The 19,445-nt window shown below is 38.5% G+C and overlaps 1 protein-coding gene across 3 annotated transcripts in view; it reads right to left on the reverse strand.

The window, feature by feature from the left end:
- LOC133951805 (neurofibromin) overlaps positions 1 to 19,445 on the reverse strand; it is a 154,431-nt gene that overhangs the window by 55,817 nt on the left and 79,169 nt on the right. For all 3 annotated transcript variants that reach the window (XM_062385986.1, XM_062385985.1, XM_062385984.1), the window contains exons 30-32: positions 11,820 to 11,882; positions 1,675 to 1,833; positions 980 to 1,077 (exon numbers count right to left, since the gene is read on the reverse strand). In XM_062385986.1, the coding sequence (XP_062241970.1) occupies positions 980 to 1,077; positions 1,675 to 1,833; positions 11,820 to 11,882 (320 nt within the window). The remainder of the gene's footprint in view (positions 1 to 979; positions 1,078 to 1,674; positions 1,834 to 11,819; positions 11,883 to 19,445) is intronic.

Here is a 19,445-nt window from a genome sequence, read left to right on the forward strand (position 1 = left end):
CTACAACAGCAAAGAGCTGGTCATAGCTAATAACGGTAAAGAAACTCTTATAGTATCGTGGATTAACAAATACAGCACCTGAAAGCAAATACACATGCACACTGTTTGTTTAGGTGTATTTCCCTCATTGGCTTTGGTTTTGCCCTTACACCTGTACTTGTCTGCGTCCTGAACTACATTTCTAGTACTCCTTTATTCAGATATGGCCTCGACGGTGGCAACATGGTGGGAAATTAAACATTCCTCATTTGTCACTGATAACGGATTAACAATATAGGTGATTCTGCTAATGTTGTATCAGAAAATATAACACCTTCATCCACTGTATTATCATACAATATGCAGTAGGTTGAGTTCATTTAATATTATTATAACAGTTTGTCAAGGCATATCCACCTGATCTTCAAAACCAGTTTACATTCTGCCATAGTAGGAGTAAAGGTAGACGATTGTTCTACGGATCTTTCTCTCTTGTCTGTGGGTTGAATAGAGGTTTCATGAGACAGAGATTTTAAGCATAACATTAATCACTAAGAGAAACTAAGTTATCTGAGAATATCTTACGTGGAGACAATTAAGTAGAGCCAACCATCTCTGTCTGCACTTTACGCAAACTACATACCAACTGCTTTTTTTGGAGCACAAAGAGGTTGTGCACTCCCCTGAACTTTGAGACATTAAGCAGGATTATTGGCTGAGTGGCATCAACTGAGATGATTTAATACGCATGCCATTTATCTGACTAACTTGGTTGTGAATAACCAGTGAGCCCAGTCATGGTACATGCACCATGATCGCTACACCAAGAGCCACAGACTAACCCCTTTTTTAACCAAAGCAACACAAAATATCCACGGCAGATTAAATGATCCGGATTTGGTCTGGATTTTTGGTTATATGTGAAGAGAAATAAGTGGTTCTGGATTTTGTGTTTACAGAAGAGATGTGTATCGGCAGCAACATGTCCCAAATTTCTTACCTCCTTGCAGAATCAAAGTTGCTCTTCACAAAATCATTAAAAGGCCTCATGTATTCTTCTTTTGTAAATAAGACGTGGTTTGCAATGCTCTGCAGAATCTGAAAAAAAAACAAAAAAAACATTAAAACTCTCCTGGCAAATCTATTCTTCTTTTACCTCCGTTGGTTGTCTACTTGTAATGTTACAGAGTGTTTAGTGCTTCCTGTTTAGTATCAGTGTTGCAAGATCTGGCTTTGTGACTGTTGGTTACTTGTTCACAGCGAATGCAAATAAGTTGAGATATTTGGGTTTTCTGGTGGCTTTGTTGTCTCATGCCATGATCAGTATGTACGTATTGAAAGAAGCCACTCATTATGGGTGCTTGCACTAAGACTAAAGTATTGTAGAAAAAAGGAAAAAACTACTGTTTACTATGAATGGTAAACAATATTTAGTCAAATTTACACAACTACTTAATTTGAGTAGTTTTAATACTTCCACTTAACTAAAGTTGTTATCTCTGAAAGGTAAGAAGATAACCTTAATTTGGAACTGGGCTACCAAAGATGGTAGTATTAACATGATTTGGAGAATGACTACTTGCTCTTTATGTACTATATTCTTCAAGCAAATACAAAGACAGACCCACATACAAGAACATACAAGCTAACAATCCCAGGCTCCAAAAGTTTGATTATTATAGGAAACAGACTTACCTTGGACATAAGTTTGAGACCTCGTTCTATCCTGGGCAAGGGCTTTTTATCCAAGATGCCAGCCTCATACGGGGATACAATAGCTGGGTTGACAAACCGAAGAAACATGGCACTGCCCACAGCACCAATGCTGTTCTGCGGGAAGCGCTGACTCACCACCTACATGAAATAGGATGGCGGGAGCAGGGTACAATATAGGGAGAATGTGGAATAGATTGAACAAAAGACAGATGGTTGAGCAGGTTTGAGCATAAGGTCTGAAAAAATATTTAAAATGGATTTCAGTACATTTAAGAGCAGAGGTGGGAATGATGTGAATAATAAAATATAAATGTTTCAATATGTGTAAGAGTTGAGAGTGAGGTGACAATGTCTTGCTCAGGAGGAATTACAGTGGGGGTAGATACATAGAGACTTTTAAGCAATGCTAATTCATTCCAGTAACAAGAGTGAGGAAAGCTGTTACTCGGGTAACTGCACAAGAGACACAAAAGGGAGCCCAAGATAAGATAGACTTTCCCTGCTCCTGAAGAATGAAAATGAGAAGCCTTTACAAAAGACACAGAAAGGTGGATTAGAGAGGACAGAAATAGAGCTGACATATTGTGGGAGTTACAGGATTATTTTCCTGAGCCAAATAAACATCAAAGTGGAGTTGAAGTGCTCCACAGCCGTTTTATCAAATTAACTGCTCTGTTGACTTTTTGACTTTTTTGTTGTCTAGCAAATGCCAATTTTACTTTCTCATCTAATTGGAGCCTAGTCCGATAACAACAAGGCAGAAGAATGCCATCTGCATAGCTAAATAAAACATCCACCGTGCCTGAGATGTCTAGCCTCCATCCTCCAACAGCTGAGACAAGCACCACTATAATAGGTAACTGACAATGCCTCCGGGGAGGAACACCTGGATCTGAGGTCAGTTTACCAACCCACCAACCATGGCTTGTCAGGCTATATGTTAAGAAAATCCTTAAAATTAGACTAATGTTATGCTTTGATAGTTTAATACATAATTCAGCCTTGATTATCATACTCTACCAAAATCATCCAAGCCACTTCCTACCTCATTCCACCACTATTGACAGATGTTCTTTGATTCATTATCATTTATTACCACCATTCCTCTACTACTTCTTTCAGTTTATTGGCCGGTAGCAACCAATGTCAAGGTGCATTACCCCAAACTACTGTGTTTGTCAACTACTACCATGATGTTGACAAGGCTATAGTAACGTTAGCTGAGGATTGCACAACAAGTAAAAGGATTATGATTTGATTGTTTATGACTTATGTAAGTCGCTTTGGATAAAAGCGTCAGCTAAATGAAAATAAAATTAAATGATTGTTGCAAAATGTATTTCAGGAACTGGTATGAAAATTTAAAATATTAAGCTGCCTCTTTTTTTTCAACAGTTAACCTGATGCACTTCACCAATGTGCAGACCACTAGGGCCTGTAAGCAAGTACTACATCTGATATCTAACATCTGTCATTCTGATACTACAAAGCTGATGAATAAATTATTATGTACAAATAGTGGAGATATAAAAAGTAAGGTGAAGTCAGTCAGTTTGTGCTGCCAAAGAGAAACAAATATGTGATGAGCTCAGTCTGTATGAAATATTCATTTATAACATGTGTTGACGATTGTTATTCAACCATAATTTTCTTAATCGAGGTGTATTCGGAAAAGACATTAATTGTCAAGTATTTATATATAATGGCGGTGAATCAAATCAGCAGTCAACTTTGTATTTCTGAAACATGAACATCAGTAATTAAAAAGAAAACTCATGACAAGGTTCATTTCTAAGATTAATAAGTCTACATATGTGTTCCTTCAATGTGTCAGGGCTGGGAGAATGTCAAATTTTCACGATGTGATTGTCATGGCAAAATTAATTCATAATTATATCATCACAACATTGAGAGAAAGTTTGAAAATTTTTAAGAATCAATTTAAACTTTGCTATCTCTGTTTAGGAGGTTCTCTTTCTTAGCATTCACTTCGATGCCACTAATGGGGATCCCCTTCATGTATTCACAGAAGGTCTTGCACCAATATGCCAGCACTGAGGGGCGTATCAGTAACTTGTTATGACGTCAGACGCAAGCTACTCTGACCTATAGCAATGCTAACTAGCTACTGACATTTGACCAGAGCAGACACCCATCACAGACAACCCGAGTTACACAAGAGAGAGCCTGCGGTCACAACACTGCTAGTTTATAGGGTTATTTGTCTCCTTGTAGCACACAGGCTATACTCTCTCTGAGAGGGACCAGATCCCTTCCAGTGCCACAGCCAAGGGACCCCAAGCTAGCATTGATGAGGAAGATACACCCGAACCTAAGTTTCTACGCTGGGGCTCAAGGTTTGACATGTTGAACTCGCTTACAGACACCCCTCTTGTTGTAGCACTACAAGAAGGAAGACTCAAAAAGAGAGGATTGTTTGTTGTAGGATGGTGAGAACAATAATCATGGCCCGCTACAAGGGGAAGAAATTACCTTGAGCTAAACCGTGACAGAGCCTCACAACCTCCAAACCTTGCGGTAAAGAGTTGGAAATATTTGAGTCTGCACTTCAGGACACAGTGTACCTAGTACTTCCTACCCTTGCTCTGGCCTTCAGGATCCGGCTGGCACATTCTACCAGGGATCTTATGACCTTTTGGGCCTTGTTCAGGGTTGTCATCATTGATGGTATTCGAGGGGTTTTTGGTGAGAAATGGGTAGACACCGAGCAGAGTGCTTGATATCTTCAGGGAAAGGCTGGACGTTGGAACCAACAAAGAACTTTGGTCAGATAAAAAAATCATACAAGTCCTGGTCTATAGTTTTTAAACTCTTAAAGTTGAGGCAAAAAAAAAAGGGAAGGCAAATGAACTGAAGGGGACAAACATTCAGGATTATCCTGAAGCTGTCAGAATAAGGAGAAAATAACTACTACCAAATATGATGTAGGCAAGGAAAAAAGGACTTTGTGCTGTTCTGATCCTCAATTTTATTAATAATGGCATTGGTCTGGTATCATCTATATACTGGTGGTGGGGTGGTGGTCTGAATCTAAAGTAATATTCCTGCTATACCGATGGATGATTTAACTATCCAATACATGAAAGGATTATTGGTCCTTGTTCATTTAGGACCTACCAAACCGATCATTGGATGCTGCTAGATGCCTAAAAATACAGATGTAAACTATCTCTCTAGGATGTGTAGCATGGTTGATATAGCATCTGATGGAACTACAGAAATATTGTGGAAATACATTAAAAATACCTAATGGTAGACATGGATATTGATTGGCTTTCTAACAAGTGTCTCATTAAAAAATGAAGAAGAAACGTTTGTAAATTAGGTGAAACAGGGCCAATTGTCTGTAGAATTTAATTTGTGCAAATTAATGATGAGTCATCTGTGCTTACCAAAGTTAACCATGGTGTTCCACAGCACTCTGTGCTCGGCCAAATTTTATTTTCATAATATATGCTTTCACTAGGAAACATTATCAGGACACACTCGTTAAATTTCCACTGCTCCGCGGATGACTTGTCATTAAACCAAAGTTATCAAAGTAATCAAAGTAATCAATTAAATAAAACTTCCAGCATGTCTCAAGGACATAAAAACCTTAGTGATGACCGAAGAAGAATGCCGCAGAATGCCGCAGGACCAAAAAACTCCTCTGATCAAGAAGATAGCGAAGGATAAAATAAAATATATTATAATATATAAATCGCAATCGAAATATTTGGGGAAAAAAAATCGCAATTAGATTATTTTCCCAAATCGTTCAGCCCTACTTCCAATGACAGTCAGGAACTTGGGAGTGATCTTTGATCCAGATTTGTCCTTTAATTCACACCTAAAACAAATTTCTAGTACAGCCTTTTTCCACTAGCGTAATATTTCAAAAATTAGACATGTCCTTTCACAAAAAGATGCAGAAAAACTAGTCCCCGCGTTTGCTACATCGACACTGGACTGTTGTAATTCATTACTATCAGGCTCCAGCAGTAAGTCGTTAAAGACTCTACAGCTTGTCCAAAATGCAGCTGCACGTCCTGACGAGAACCTGGAAAAGAGAGCACATTTCTCCAGTATTGGCATCGCTACACTGGCTTCCGGTTAAATCTAGAATAGAATTTAAAATTCTCCTCCTCACCTTCAAGGCCCTGAATAATATGGCGCCCTTTTAACTTTAAGAGCTGTTAATACCCTATCAACCCAATAGAGCACTCTGCTCCCAGAACTCAGGCTTACTTGTCATCCCTAAAGTCTCTAAAAATAGGAGCCAGAGCTTTTTAGCTATCAAGCCCCTTCCTGTGGAATAATCTGGTGGTTAGGTGGTTTATATATCTAGCTGGCTGAGCGTAGTAGTAATGGCGAATCCTGTGTCGTGTTGGCATCATATAATGGTGGTGGACCATGACCGAGGCGGCGGCTGATGATGGATCCTAATAAGCGGCAAAGGACAATGACTGTGGAGTATAGTGGCATCTGATCTGGATGGCGGGTCATGATCTTGCTGGCTGCTGACCATGGACTATGATTGCAGCAGGACTGCTTGACATATAGTATTGAAGTTATCCTTCAAAATGTTTACCCTCATCAATGCTGCTAAAAACTTTAATCTTGATGATGTTTTCCTACACCTGACATATATTGCACTTCTGTGCGTCCTGGGGGAGGAATCCCTCACATGTGACTCTCTCTGAGGATTATACATATTTTTAACCTGTTAAAAGGGTTTTTAGTAGTTTTTCCTTACTCTTGCTGAGGGTTAAGGACAGAGGATGTCACACCATGTTAAAGCCCTATGAGACAAATTGTGATTTGTGAATATGGGCTATACAAATAAAATGTCATAGATTGATTGATAATTAGAACAACCCTGAAATGGAACTCAGTGTATTCATGAACTTGTTCATGGAAATAGAAATTAGACATGCGGCAATTAAAGAATTGACTGTCAGGTCGTGTAGGGCTCTATTGTTAGAAAAAAGATTTGAAAACAAGACAGTTTTTTAAACATAGGTAAATTGAACAAATACATAGTGGGGGAAAAACGAACTAACTTTAACAAAAACTTGATCAGATAAGAAAATTCAGTGACATTTACAATGAAACAATTTTTAAATAATTCATCTCACAAGCTGTTTCCATTCCCCCTTGCTCAGAGGACCTAGATTGTGTGATCGAGATTTTTTACATTTGGGTAATGATTAATAGAAGAAACAAACAAAATGTGTAGAAGGATGAACAAATGTATTCCCGTTGGTATCAGGTTGTTGCTCAAGGAACTGATGCTTATAGCTTCCTCTTTCAGTGTCACTTAACAAAGTGTTCACAAGAGGGGGTTATGTGTGTGTTTTAAATGTGGATAATGGATCTCTGAGATAGGCTGATTGATAACCTCTATTACTCTTTAGGAGGAGCTTGTAATGTATAAAAGTGTTGTTTCTCCTCCATGTCTCCGCTTATTTGATAATATCCTCCCATGATTTATACTGTGGGTTAGGGCTGCTCAATTAATCAAATTTTAATCGTGATTTTGATTATGGGGTCAAACGATCTCCAAACTACTATAATCGAGTTGAAACAACTTTTTTTTTCGAAAGAATGCTCAATTCAGTACTTCCCCCAAAGCATTCACGCGGCCCAGCTGACTGGCACTCACTCTCAAGCAGTGTTAATTTTGGCAGCTATTTTTGATTAAGTCTTAGTCTAAGTCTTTTGACGAAAATGCATATTAGTTTTGGTCACCTTTTAGTCATTTTAATCCTTCTTAGTTTTAGTCTAGTTTTAGTCGACGAAAACAAATTCCATTTTAGTCTAGTTTTAGTCACATTTAATAGCCACATTAAACTCCTTTTCTATAAAAACATATAGCTGCAGCCTAATAGCTTAAAAATATATATTTAATTTTAAATGTGAAAACAAAAAGGGAGAGCAGGTCAGACTGGAGCCGGACACAGAAACTGAACATCGGTACAAACCAACTGCAGCTTCTGCTCTGATCAAGAAGCTGCAGCGCTGATCTCTGAGCAGCTGAGACCAGAGAAACTCTGGTTTTCACTGTTTTCACAGTTAAGAAGCAGTTAGGCACTGAGAGGCTGCTCATAGAGAACAAGCTCTGCTTTCACTGTGTCTCTGTGATTGAGTGCGCGGGGCGGGGGGGGGGAGCTACGGACTGGAGCGCTATCTGTGGCGCACACACACACATACACAGACACACACAGACACAGTCACTCGCCTGCTCCTGATACTTCATGACGGCCTGATACGATGATGTTTTAAAAATTATTGTGACTTAGTCAACCACCAACATTTTCGTCTCGTCTCGTCAACGAAAATTAAAATAGATTTCGTCATAGTTTTTATTTTCAAAGATTCTTTTTTCGTTTCATCGTCTTCGTCAACGAAATTAACACTGCTCTCAAGCAGCCGTAAAGTGAAGGAGAAGAGTTGTTTGTGTGTGGTGACCGGCAGTATAGGAACATATAACAATGAGAGGAAATTTCAAATCTCAGTTACAAAACGTTTTTTTTTTTAGAGTGTTAGGGTTGCCATCAAAACCGGGCACCGATATCCTGGTTTCATGGAGGAATAAGACACACAGCCGTCATCTGCATTTGCCTGGACCGGAAGTAAGTGACACTTACGGTTACAGTCATTTAAAGAATAAAGCATAGACTTCAGAATAAGGGCACATAATAATCGTTTGAATAATCATGATTTCGATATTGACCAAAATAATCGTGATTATGATTTTTTCCATAATCGAGCAGCCCTACTGTGGGTCCATCTGCACATGTGAATTCAACTTACAGAAAGATAATTGTATAACTCTCTTTGAAATTTCTACAACAATAGCAAAATGCTTAAACATTTTTTTTATGTCTAATTAATGGGGTTCATCCAACTGCATGGAATGAAGCAAAATTATTCCACTTACAAAAGACAAAAAAAATATTTCTATTGGTACCAACAGTCACCCGTTAGTAATTAGAAAAAAAAAATTCTCAAACAGTGTAGGATTACATTTCTAATAACAATTACCCCCCTCATTTGCATCCATACAGAAATGGCCACTTAACTAGCACTGCACCTAATCATGGCATGTGGGATTCCACAAGTTAGCTGTCTAGAGTCTTTTATATTCCATTTTCACCAATGATCTTTAATTTTGTGTAAAAAATTTCAACGGAGATATGTTTGGTAGTTGTAGACTAACTAGCCATAAAAAGCACTATTATATCATGGACCGAGCATCAACCGCTGCAAAGACCCATTTTATTTTTTTATTTTCCTTCCTAGTAATTAATCATATATTTGGGGGCCTAAACATGGATAACATTTGGGTCAACTTTGCACTGTTTAAGAGCAATTATGATTAAAGAAGTGCTGGTTTATTCATATTGTATCATATATTAATTATGTCAATATATCAATCATACATTTTTCTAATATTAAATGGTTAATGGTTTTGTATTTATATAGCGCTTTTCTAGTCTGATGTTGAACACTCAAAGCTCTTTACAGTACAGTTTTACATTCACCCATTCACACTCATACAGTGCATCTATAAGCAGCAATTTGTTGTTCTTTGAGGCGCAGCATCTTGCCCAAGGACACTTCGGCATGCAGATGAGGAAGACTGGGTATCGAACTGCCGACCTTCACTCATATTAAGATGATCACACATTAAAGGACTCAAATTGTGATCACGGCAAAATAATGTTGATCAAACCATCACTTGTAAATAATGTTGAAGAACAAAAAGTTTAAAATCTTGGTGTATATTCAATATAATTGTAATTGTATCATCATATCCCTTAATAATTAACAATTTTGATTCATTTTCATTACCCACCTTAGTTTATTATTATTAAATTTAAACAATTAGGAGTACACGTGCTAACTAACAATTATACCCTAAAGAACTTTCAATTCAATTTTATTTTATAGCGTCAAGCATACATTATCTCAAGACACTTTACATCGTAAGGTTGAGACCTTACAAACCCTTACATGATACTCAAATATATAATGCTCGGATACAATTGTTTTTCAAAACTGTTTGCGTTTCGGCGTCGAGTCTATTTTTTCCGCTTGACGCGAGCGTATCGCGACAAAAAAACACACTGAAAAATGATTTTAAACGATATTGACGACATATTTTTTATGAGATAAATTATCAAATATGCATCCTATACTTTGTATTCACCTTCTGTTGTCCAGGAGTTTTTAATTTTACCACTTTTACCGACCACATTATTAAATGTCCCCCTCTGCCCATCCACTACAGCCACACAAGCAGTCATAAAGATAAAAAGAGAGGGGGGGGGGCTACGTATTCTCCCCATAGGTTTGAGTGGAGAATACGTAATTTACTAGAGATGAGCCGGATACTCGGCTGAAACGAGTATCCGGTACGGATAAAGCACTTTTGCAGAGCACGAGTATTATACGAGTAATACGAGTCATTATCTGTGCTCGGACTGAATGAAAATCCTCACACAGCGTCACAGCGCTCCTCCCCTTCACACACCGCTCTGCTCACTCACTCACAGAACAGCTCTCTGTCTCTCTCAGTCACTCAGGTTCGTGGGTCTTTTCGGTTAATGTTTAGGGTTTCTTCAGCTTGAAGTTTGTTTTTATTTCAGTTTGTACTTACTTATTAACCAGTAGAGTTCTGTTAAACATGGGTTCGTTCAGACATGGTGCTGGTAGAAAGCGACTCGCGTTGCGTCTCTGCCTGTAGGAGTTTTTTTTTTTTTTTAAACAGTTTTTTTTTTTACTTCACGCAGTGTCTGACTACTCTCTAGCGTCTGGCTACGCTCTCTCTCTCTCTCTCTCCCTCTCTCTGCCAGTCGTTGGAGTTTTTTTTTTTTTTTTTAAACCGTCAGTTGGCTCTAACCAGTTTTATTTTACTTCACGCACTGAGTGTCTGACACATTCTAGCTAGTAGTGGTATAAAAAATATTACAAATTAAGCTACACACACACACACACTCCCCCTCTCTCTCTATGTCTCTCTCTTACTCACTCAAACACACACACACACACACACACACACACACACACACACACACACACACACACACACACACACACACACACACACACACACACACACACACACACACACACACACACACACACACACACACACACACACGCACGCACGCACGCGCGTTAAATGACACCCACTTCCGGGTTAGGCCCCGCCCACTCCGAGTACGGATACGGATACAGATAATTCATATGGTTAACAGATACAGATACAGATACAGATAATGCTGTACTCGCTCATCCCTATAATTTACCCTCGACACCCGACATTTAACAGAGCAAACAGCGGAGAAGTTCTTCAACATGGATGATATTAAATTAATAATTGAAGTGGAGAAGTACAGTGAGTTGTATGATCCTCGGAACATGTCGTATAAAGACAACACCAAGAAAGACAAATGTTGGGACGCTGTTGCAGTCACTTTTGGAGCAACAAGTAAGTATATGCTTGAAAAAAAATATTAAATGCCGTTTTTACTGCAGGCTGATAACAGCGGCGCTTCGGCGACGCTAACGCGCCCTGTGTGAACCGCCAAGCTCTGAACACTGCTCTTCGGAAAACACCGAAGAGCAGTGTTCAGGTGTGGATCACAGCAGACATTTAGCATCGCAATAGAGTTGCGATTCACAGGCATAGGCTATGCAGCATACCAGGCCTAATGTTATGACACTTTGTTTTGAAAGGCAAGTAAGCTCAGTTCCTACACACAAACAGCAGGCTCTCATGTATCGAAATGAGTCATAAAAGAAGTGAAGACGTGATTTGAGGTCAGATGAAAGAAAATGTCTCCTTGAATGCCCAGAGTTTCAAGAGAGAGACAAGAGAGAATGTCCCTATTCCAAGGAACTGTTAGTTGAAAATAAATTAAATGGTGTTGATATTAGTAAAGCGATTTTGAGAGAGGTTTGTAAACAAGGTTGAGTTCGGAGAGTATAGAACATTTCCAGAGAAATACCAAATGAAGAACTTAAAAAAATAAAATGGGGAAAATGCAAAAAAAATATTTTTTTTGCTTCAGGGGAAAGTGTCTTAGGAAAAATAGATCCTCCAAACTTACTGCTTTTTTGTTTTCCTTTTTTTCTTTTACTGTTGCTTTATTCAGTAGAGAGTGACAAGTAGCCTATAGAACAGAGCACAATCATGGTCACAACACCAGCTATATATATGCCAACACACACACACACACACACACACACACACACACACACACACACACACACACACACACACACACACACACACACACACACACACACACACACACACACACACACACACACACACACACACACACACACACAGTAACACTTTCCTATCTAGTTAAAAGCTGAACAATCTAAACTCCTGAAAGAAAAGTATTAATCACTGCTTGGATTAAGGTTACACTCATAAATTATCTGGAGATATATTTGGTGAGACATACCAGTCAGCCTCCCTCTTTCTATGATCTCAGATAAACCATCTTGCTGTGATCACAAATAATCCATTGTTAGTCCGTATCGACATTATTGTGCCTGTGATTAGCCATACGGCCCTTATATAACTGGAGTCAGAGTTGGTTCCATATTTTCAGTACTCAAACATATTTCCAGTTAGTACTTGTTTGAGATACTCTCCCTCAATATCATAAATAATATCATTCACAAAGCACATATTAGGTAAGGAGGGTGTAAATTATGGGGATGTCAGAATTGTTTCTCTGCTTTCTGAATTTCCCACAGGATTAATAAAGTATCCATCTATCTATCTATCTTTGTGATTGTGAATTTTTTTGTTCGATCAAACTGTGACCACATAGGGGCAGTTTTCACCTAACTGCAAACAGACTGGGATGAGAGTAGCTATATCCAAGTTTGAAACCGTAGGAAATAGTGAAGGAGTTTAACAATCTCTGGGTCGTGTTCACAGTGAAGGTAAAACATAGAATGATGTTAAAGTTCAAAATCTTAAAAAAAAAGTCTGTCACCTTTCAAAGGTGAAGTATCTATAAAATCAGTTTGTGAAAATGGCTTAATAGAGTGATAGAAGACGGCATATCATTTTGTAAGAAATTCACAAGTGTAAAGTCACATATAACCTCATGTCATACTGCTTATATCTGAACAATGCATAGTCAATATATTTCATGTTTGTAGCCAATGCAATTCATACAGTATATTTGCACTGGAATTCCAGCTAAAACACACTAACAAATAAATGTGCTAAGCAGATGTTGACTGCCTGTGGGATAGCAAACATTCTACAGCTAGTGCTATGCAGGCATGGAAGCTGCCTTGACTTACAACACCCTGTTGCATCTCTGTCTCTAGTCTCATTTCCAACATCTCTAAAGATGCAAAGGTATCAAGTAATTTGAGATGATTACAGGTGCATCTCAATAAATTAGAATATCATGGGAAAACATTTTTATTTCAATAATTAAGTTCAAAAATGTAAACTCATATAGATTCACTACACACAGAGTGAAATATTTTAAGTGTTTATTTCTTTTAATTATGATGATTATGGTTTACAGCTAATGATAACCCAAAATTCAGTCTCTCAGAAAATTTGAATATTGTGAAAAAGTTGAATATTGAAGACTCACGATGTCCCAGTCTAATCAGCTAATTAACTCAAAAAACCGGCAAAGGTTTCCTTAGCCTTTAAATGGTCTCTAAGGCTGGTCAGTTGGGTACACAATCATGGGGAAGACTGCTAACTTGACAGTTGTCCAGAAGACATTGAAGTCATTGACACCCTCCACAAGGAGGGTAAGCCACAAAAGGTAATTGCTAAAGACGCTGGCTGTTCACAAAGTGCTGTATCCAAGCATATTCATAGAAATTTGAGTGGAGGGAAACAGTGTGGTAGAAAGGGATAACCGCAGCCTTGATAGGATTGTGATGCAATGGCCATTCAAGAATTTGGGGGAGATTCACAAGGAGTGGACTGAGGCTGGAGTCAGTGCTTCAGGAGCCACCACGCACAGACGTTTCCATGACATGGACTACAACTGTTGCATTCCTCGTGTCAGGCCACTCCTTGAACCAGAGACAATGTCAGAAGCGTCTTACCTGGGCTAAGGAAAAGGACTGGACTGTTGCTCAGTGGTACAAAGTCCTCTTTTCAGATGAAAGTAAATTTTGCATTTCAATTTGGTAATCGAGGTCCTGGAGGAAGAGTGGAGAGGCACAGAATCCAAGTTGCTTAAAGTCCAGTGTGAAGTTTCCACAGTCAGTGATGATTTGGGGATCCATGTCATCTGCTGGTGTTTGTCCACAGTGTTTCACCAAGTCCAACGTCAACGCAGCCTTTTACCAGGACATTTAAGAGCACTTCATGCTTCTTTCCGCTGGCAAGGTCTATATTTCATTTTCCAGCAGGACTTGGCACCTGAGACAATCTCTTCAATAGCCTAACATTTCTGTTTAAAAAATCCTTTGCTTTATTGGTGTAAATGTAATTTTCAATTTTTCTGAATTACTGAATTTTGGGTTAGCTGTAAGCCATAATCATCAAAATTTAAATAATAAACGCTTGAAATATTTCACTCTTTGTTTAAAGAATCTATGTAATATGATACTCACTTGTTAACTTGAATTATCGAACTAAACAATCTTTTCCATGATATTCTAATTTATTGAGATGCACCTGTAGTTGATGTGGCACAAAAAGAGAGAGTACAATTTTGCAAATAGTTGTACTCTGCAACTGACATCAAAGCAAAAAATAAGGTCTTTTGGGACTCAAGACTGACACCATTGAAATGTAATGGATTAGGTGTGATCACAGGTTGTTTACATTGTTCTAGAGGGGAACTGTGACAACAATACAATTGTTACCAACATAAAACACGTTTGACTCAATCTCAACTAGTTTTTGTTTTTTTTCAAGCAGTGCCTCATTTCAATAATTGTTGCCATCATCAGTAAACATATTATCTTAAATGTATCCGTTTTTGGTCTAACTGGAAAGCAGTCCAGATGGCAAAAGCTAGGAAAACAGGGTCCTAGTTTAAATCAAGTTGTAATGTGTGTGATTGATCAGCTGCTTTAAAATCTTGGGGTGTAAAGACCAAGCACATGGATCTTTGAGGCTATGAAAATCCTGGCCTCTATGTATGGCTCCAGTGGAATTATCAGATTAAATATTCAGTACAGCTATTCACTGTGATGACACAAGTGATGTAGAGAGCATTGAGTGGAGCAGCATGAGGAGACCTGGAAAGTGGAGATGCAGAAGCTTGAAATGTGAAACATACATTGCACAAGCAGGGCAGAACCGCTGAGTTTGAATGGAGTGAGGGTCATTTTTAGTTGCGCAATTATATTCAAATTATGTTCTGTGAATGTAAAGTATTCATTCATATGTAAGAGAAGTTGAACAACAAAACAATCACGGTTATGAATGTGTAATTAACTTTTACAACTGTAGAAATGTTAAGTATATTTGTGAAAATGTTTCACGTACACAGCTATATGTAGCAAAGAGCTTATACATTATAATTATAAAATTATTGTATCTTCAGATAGATTTTGTGCATATGTAATTAAACATTTGGACAGGGTTATTTTCATTACAGAGGTTTCACAAAGTCCGACAGACTAAACATTATTTTACTCTTTGTGCATGTGACACTCAAGTTACCAGATGCAAGTTACAAGCGGCTGAATTTGCTAATAAGACAAATGTCCAATTGGGGCAAAAGAAGAACCACCCCTATCCTACTTAAACAGACTGATGCTGTCCTTTAGGCAGGGCTCCAGGCTAACTTTGGTTGCACAAGCACATAATATAGGTACACCCAAACTTTTTCACTGTGCATTTAAGCAATGTTATAAAACAGGTATTGTACTTCTCATTGACAGTTCCAATATGCATTGGTAATTTATTAACTGAGGCTCGGTATCACCGCTGATTTCCCAAATGGATTCAATTCCGATTCACAGGGTCAGATTTTTTAATTAGAATTAAAAGTATTAGAATATTCTTAATACATGAAACATAAATAAAAACAAACCCCACAGAACCAAAACAATAAATAAAACAGACTGTCTGGGATAACATTGCTTTTGAATAAATATTTAACATCCGGCACAGGATATGTACTACCAGCTCGGTAAAAATGATGAGATGGTTATTTTTAAGATGAGCTTTTAGGATGGTAAGTACTCCAGCGTTGGATTGTATGTGTGTATGATTGTGTGTGTGTGTGATGGAGACCCTGTATTACCATTTTTTGTTGCCACTGTTTATGCTCTGGAGCCCTGCCCAGAGAACCCCTGGGTTAACCTCGGGGCAAAACCCAAAGTCCTGATCAGCTCTTCCCCATCATACCCCAAGTTCCCAGATTCTCCTGTCCATTATCCCATATTCCTGTAGGCCAGGATATGCAGCTTATTTTTCATTAAGTTTGGCCTCGTTATATACATCAAGATATCATCATCTTATAGTGATATTTAGCTTGAAGTGTATTCAGTATTTTAACCATGCATCTTTTGCATGGTGGAATTGTGAAAGGGGCTCTAGTGACAATGCAAATAGTAAAGGACTCAGGGCATCCCTAACCAGTGCCCCTTTATAAGTCTGATTAGTAAGTATTTTAGCATAAGGACTACAGTGCAATTGTAATCAATGCTGCAATTACCCTTATCTTTCTGATGTTTTCCATTACACTTGGCCTCTATTGCACTTCTGTCCGTCCTGGCAGAGGGATCCCTCACATGCAGCTCTCTCTGAGGTTTCTACGTTCGTTTTACCCTGTTTAAAGTTGTTTTTGTCGTTTTTCCTTATTCTTGTTAAAGTCCTATGAGACAATTTATGATTTATTGATTGATCCCTCTGTGATAAAGTGGGCAACTTGCAAGTTTGTCAAAAAGATGTGCACTGAATAAACAAGGACTTCATGGCCGGACTCCGAGACGCATCCCACTCTGACCACAAGGAACATCAAAAGTTGACTAAAATATACCAGGAGGAATTTGGATAAGACTACAGAGTCTTGGGTGACAGTTCTATGGACTGATAAAATCAAACTGGAACTGTTTGGACATATGGACCTGCAGTATGTCTGGCGTACAAAAGGCCAGGCTTATGAACATAAGAATACCATCTCCACAGTCAAGCATGGAGGTTGGTCAACTATGATGTTAGGCTGTTTTTCTGCAGCAGAAACTAGCAATCTTGACAGTGTACCTGGCATAATGGTTTCCCAGAAATACCAGGCCATTTTAAATAGGAATGTGATGCCTTCTGTTGACAAATTAAACCTTGATGATCATTGGACTTTCCAGCAGGGAAATGATCCCAAGCACACCTCTAAGTCGACCAAAGCTTTGTTGAGACAAAGATCCTGGAACGTCCTGGACTGTTCTCCTCAGTCACCAGATTTAAATCAGATTGAAAATCTTTTGAGGGATGATCACCCTTGATAAACTGACCAAAATAATCTATTTTCTAAACCCACAACTTGTATCTTAGATCCAACTACAGACCGATATCTAACCTCCCCTTCCTGTCTAAATTCCTTGAAAAGGTTGTAGCCAGTCAGCTGTGTGAGTTTCGCCGGGAAAGTAATGAAGACTTTCAGTCTGGGTTTAGAGCGCATCACAGCACGGAGACACCCTTAGCAAAAGTCACAATTGACCTTCTAATAGCTTAAAATCAAGGGTTTGTGTCTGTCCTCATCCTGTTAGATCTTAGTGCAGCATTCAACACAATTTACAATGAAATTCTATTAAAGAGACTAGAAAAGGTAATTGGCAATAAAGGAACCGGCCTGAATAGGTTTAAATTCTATTTTTCCAGACCCATTCCAATTTGTGCAAATTATAGTCATCCATGGGCACCAGAGTTATCCACTGTGTTCCACAGGGCTCTGTGCTTGGCCCAATTTTATTCTCATTAGATATACTTCCACTAGGAAACATAACCAGGACACACTCCACACTACACTTCACACAAATGACACCCAATTTATTCTCATTAAACTCAGATAAACAGAGGTCCTAATACCTCAGAGATAAATTATCTATATCTATAGCTGCGGTAGACGACATTGTCCTTGCTTCCAATGAAACAGTCAGGAACTTAGTAGTGATCTTCGATCCCGATTTGTCCTTCGTTTTAAATTCTCACTCAAAACAAATTTCTAGGAATGTAAAAAAAAAAAAACATCTATTTGTCAAAAAGATGCAGAAAAAAAGGTCCCCGCCTTTGCTGCATCCAGACTTGATATTGTAATTTCTTATTATCAGGCTCCAGCATTAGGTCATTGAAGACTCTGAGGCCTGTCCAAAATGCTGCAGCGATCCCTTAAATGGATTCTATGTCATGCCGGTTGATCGTAGGGGAGAGCGGGGTAATGTGGTGCATCGGGTAATGTGAGACACCCCCTGTATCTAGGCAACGGAACACATTTGACCATTATGTTTTCAAGCCCCTCCCATTCCCCCCTTGCCATGAAGGAGAAGTTGGTTCTGGTGCTGTGGAAAGTATGTTTTATCACAAAAATGTGTTTTTTGCGTGTAAAAGTAAATTTTCTTGCTTTGAACTTAATCAACTGTTGTGTCAAAACAAATTGAATCAGGAAAAACTTATATCATACATGTTGGTGAATTTCCAACATATAAAACCATGTGATTGATGCTAGCTGAAGGTTAGCCTGAATTGCTAAGAGATGTTTTTTCTAAAACGGTGGCTGTGGGGTAAAGTGGGACAAATGCTGTGGGGTAAAGTGAGACACTGTCTCACTTAACCCAAACATGCAGCACAACTTAAGTTTAGTCTTAAACATATTTTAGTTTTATATTACATTATATATGTTTTATTTTTAATGTCATAAACATTGTAGAAAAGCCATCATGCCAAGAAACTGTTCCAGGAAGACAACCTGGGGCCAAACACCCCACGCAGAGATGGAGAGTGCAGCCGCTGAGGTCATGCAAGGACAGAAGTCCTTAAGAAAAGATGGAAGGGATAGAAATATTGATAAGACAACCCTCAAACGATTCATAAAGAAAAAAGAGAAAGAGAAAGTAAAATCAGTAGCCTGGGGTGCAGTAGCAGAGGTTAAGAGAATATTCACTGAAAATCCGGGAGTCGGTGAATGTGTGTGTGTGTGGGTGTGTGTGAGAATGCTTTGGTATGTGTATGGTTAGTTTTTTTATAAACGTCAGATGTAGTTATGACACTGCATACTTATTAATAATTATGTTATTTTCTAAAAAAATTGAATAATAATATGTATAATGGCTATAACCATACCACATAGCGCATACAAACACACATTCGCCCGCTCCTGGTATTTCATGATGGCCTTATATGATTATGATTTACGTGACGTTCACTAACTTGATCATATGAAAACTGATTCGTTAAGTTTACCGTTCACATAAAAAAAACCAACATGCACAGGGAGCCACTGCAGAGGGGCTGAAGGGCCGCAGGTTGCCGAGACCTGGTATAAGAGGAAAAAAACATCGGCTACACATCTAAAGAATCTTGAATTAGAAAAAGATACTTTTTAAGGGTCGTCATATCTTAGCAAATAATCGATTAATAGTCCAATAACGTTATTAATAGTCGAACATGAAAGCATGAAAAGTCCTGTAGTCCTATCCCTAGCCTCCACCCAACAGCGCCACCATTCTCGTTCACACCCTTGTTTTCCCTATAGATTACTGTAATTCTTCTTTTTGAT

The sequence above is a fragment of the Platichthys flesus genome, chromosome 4, assembly GCF_949316205.1.
Source record: "Platichthys flesus chromosome 4, fPlaFle2.1, whole genome shotgun sequence".
NCBI lineage: Eukaryota > Metazoa > Chordata > Actinopteri > Pleuronectiformes > Pleuronectidae > Platichthys > Platichthys flesus.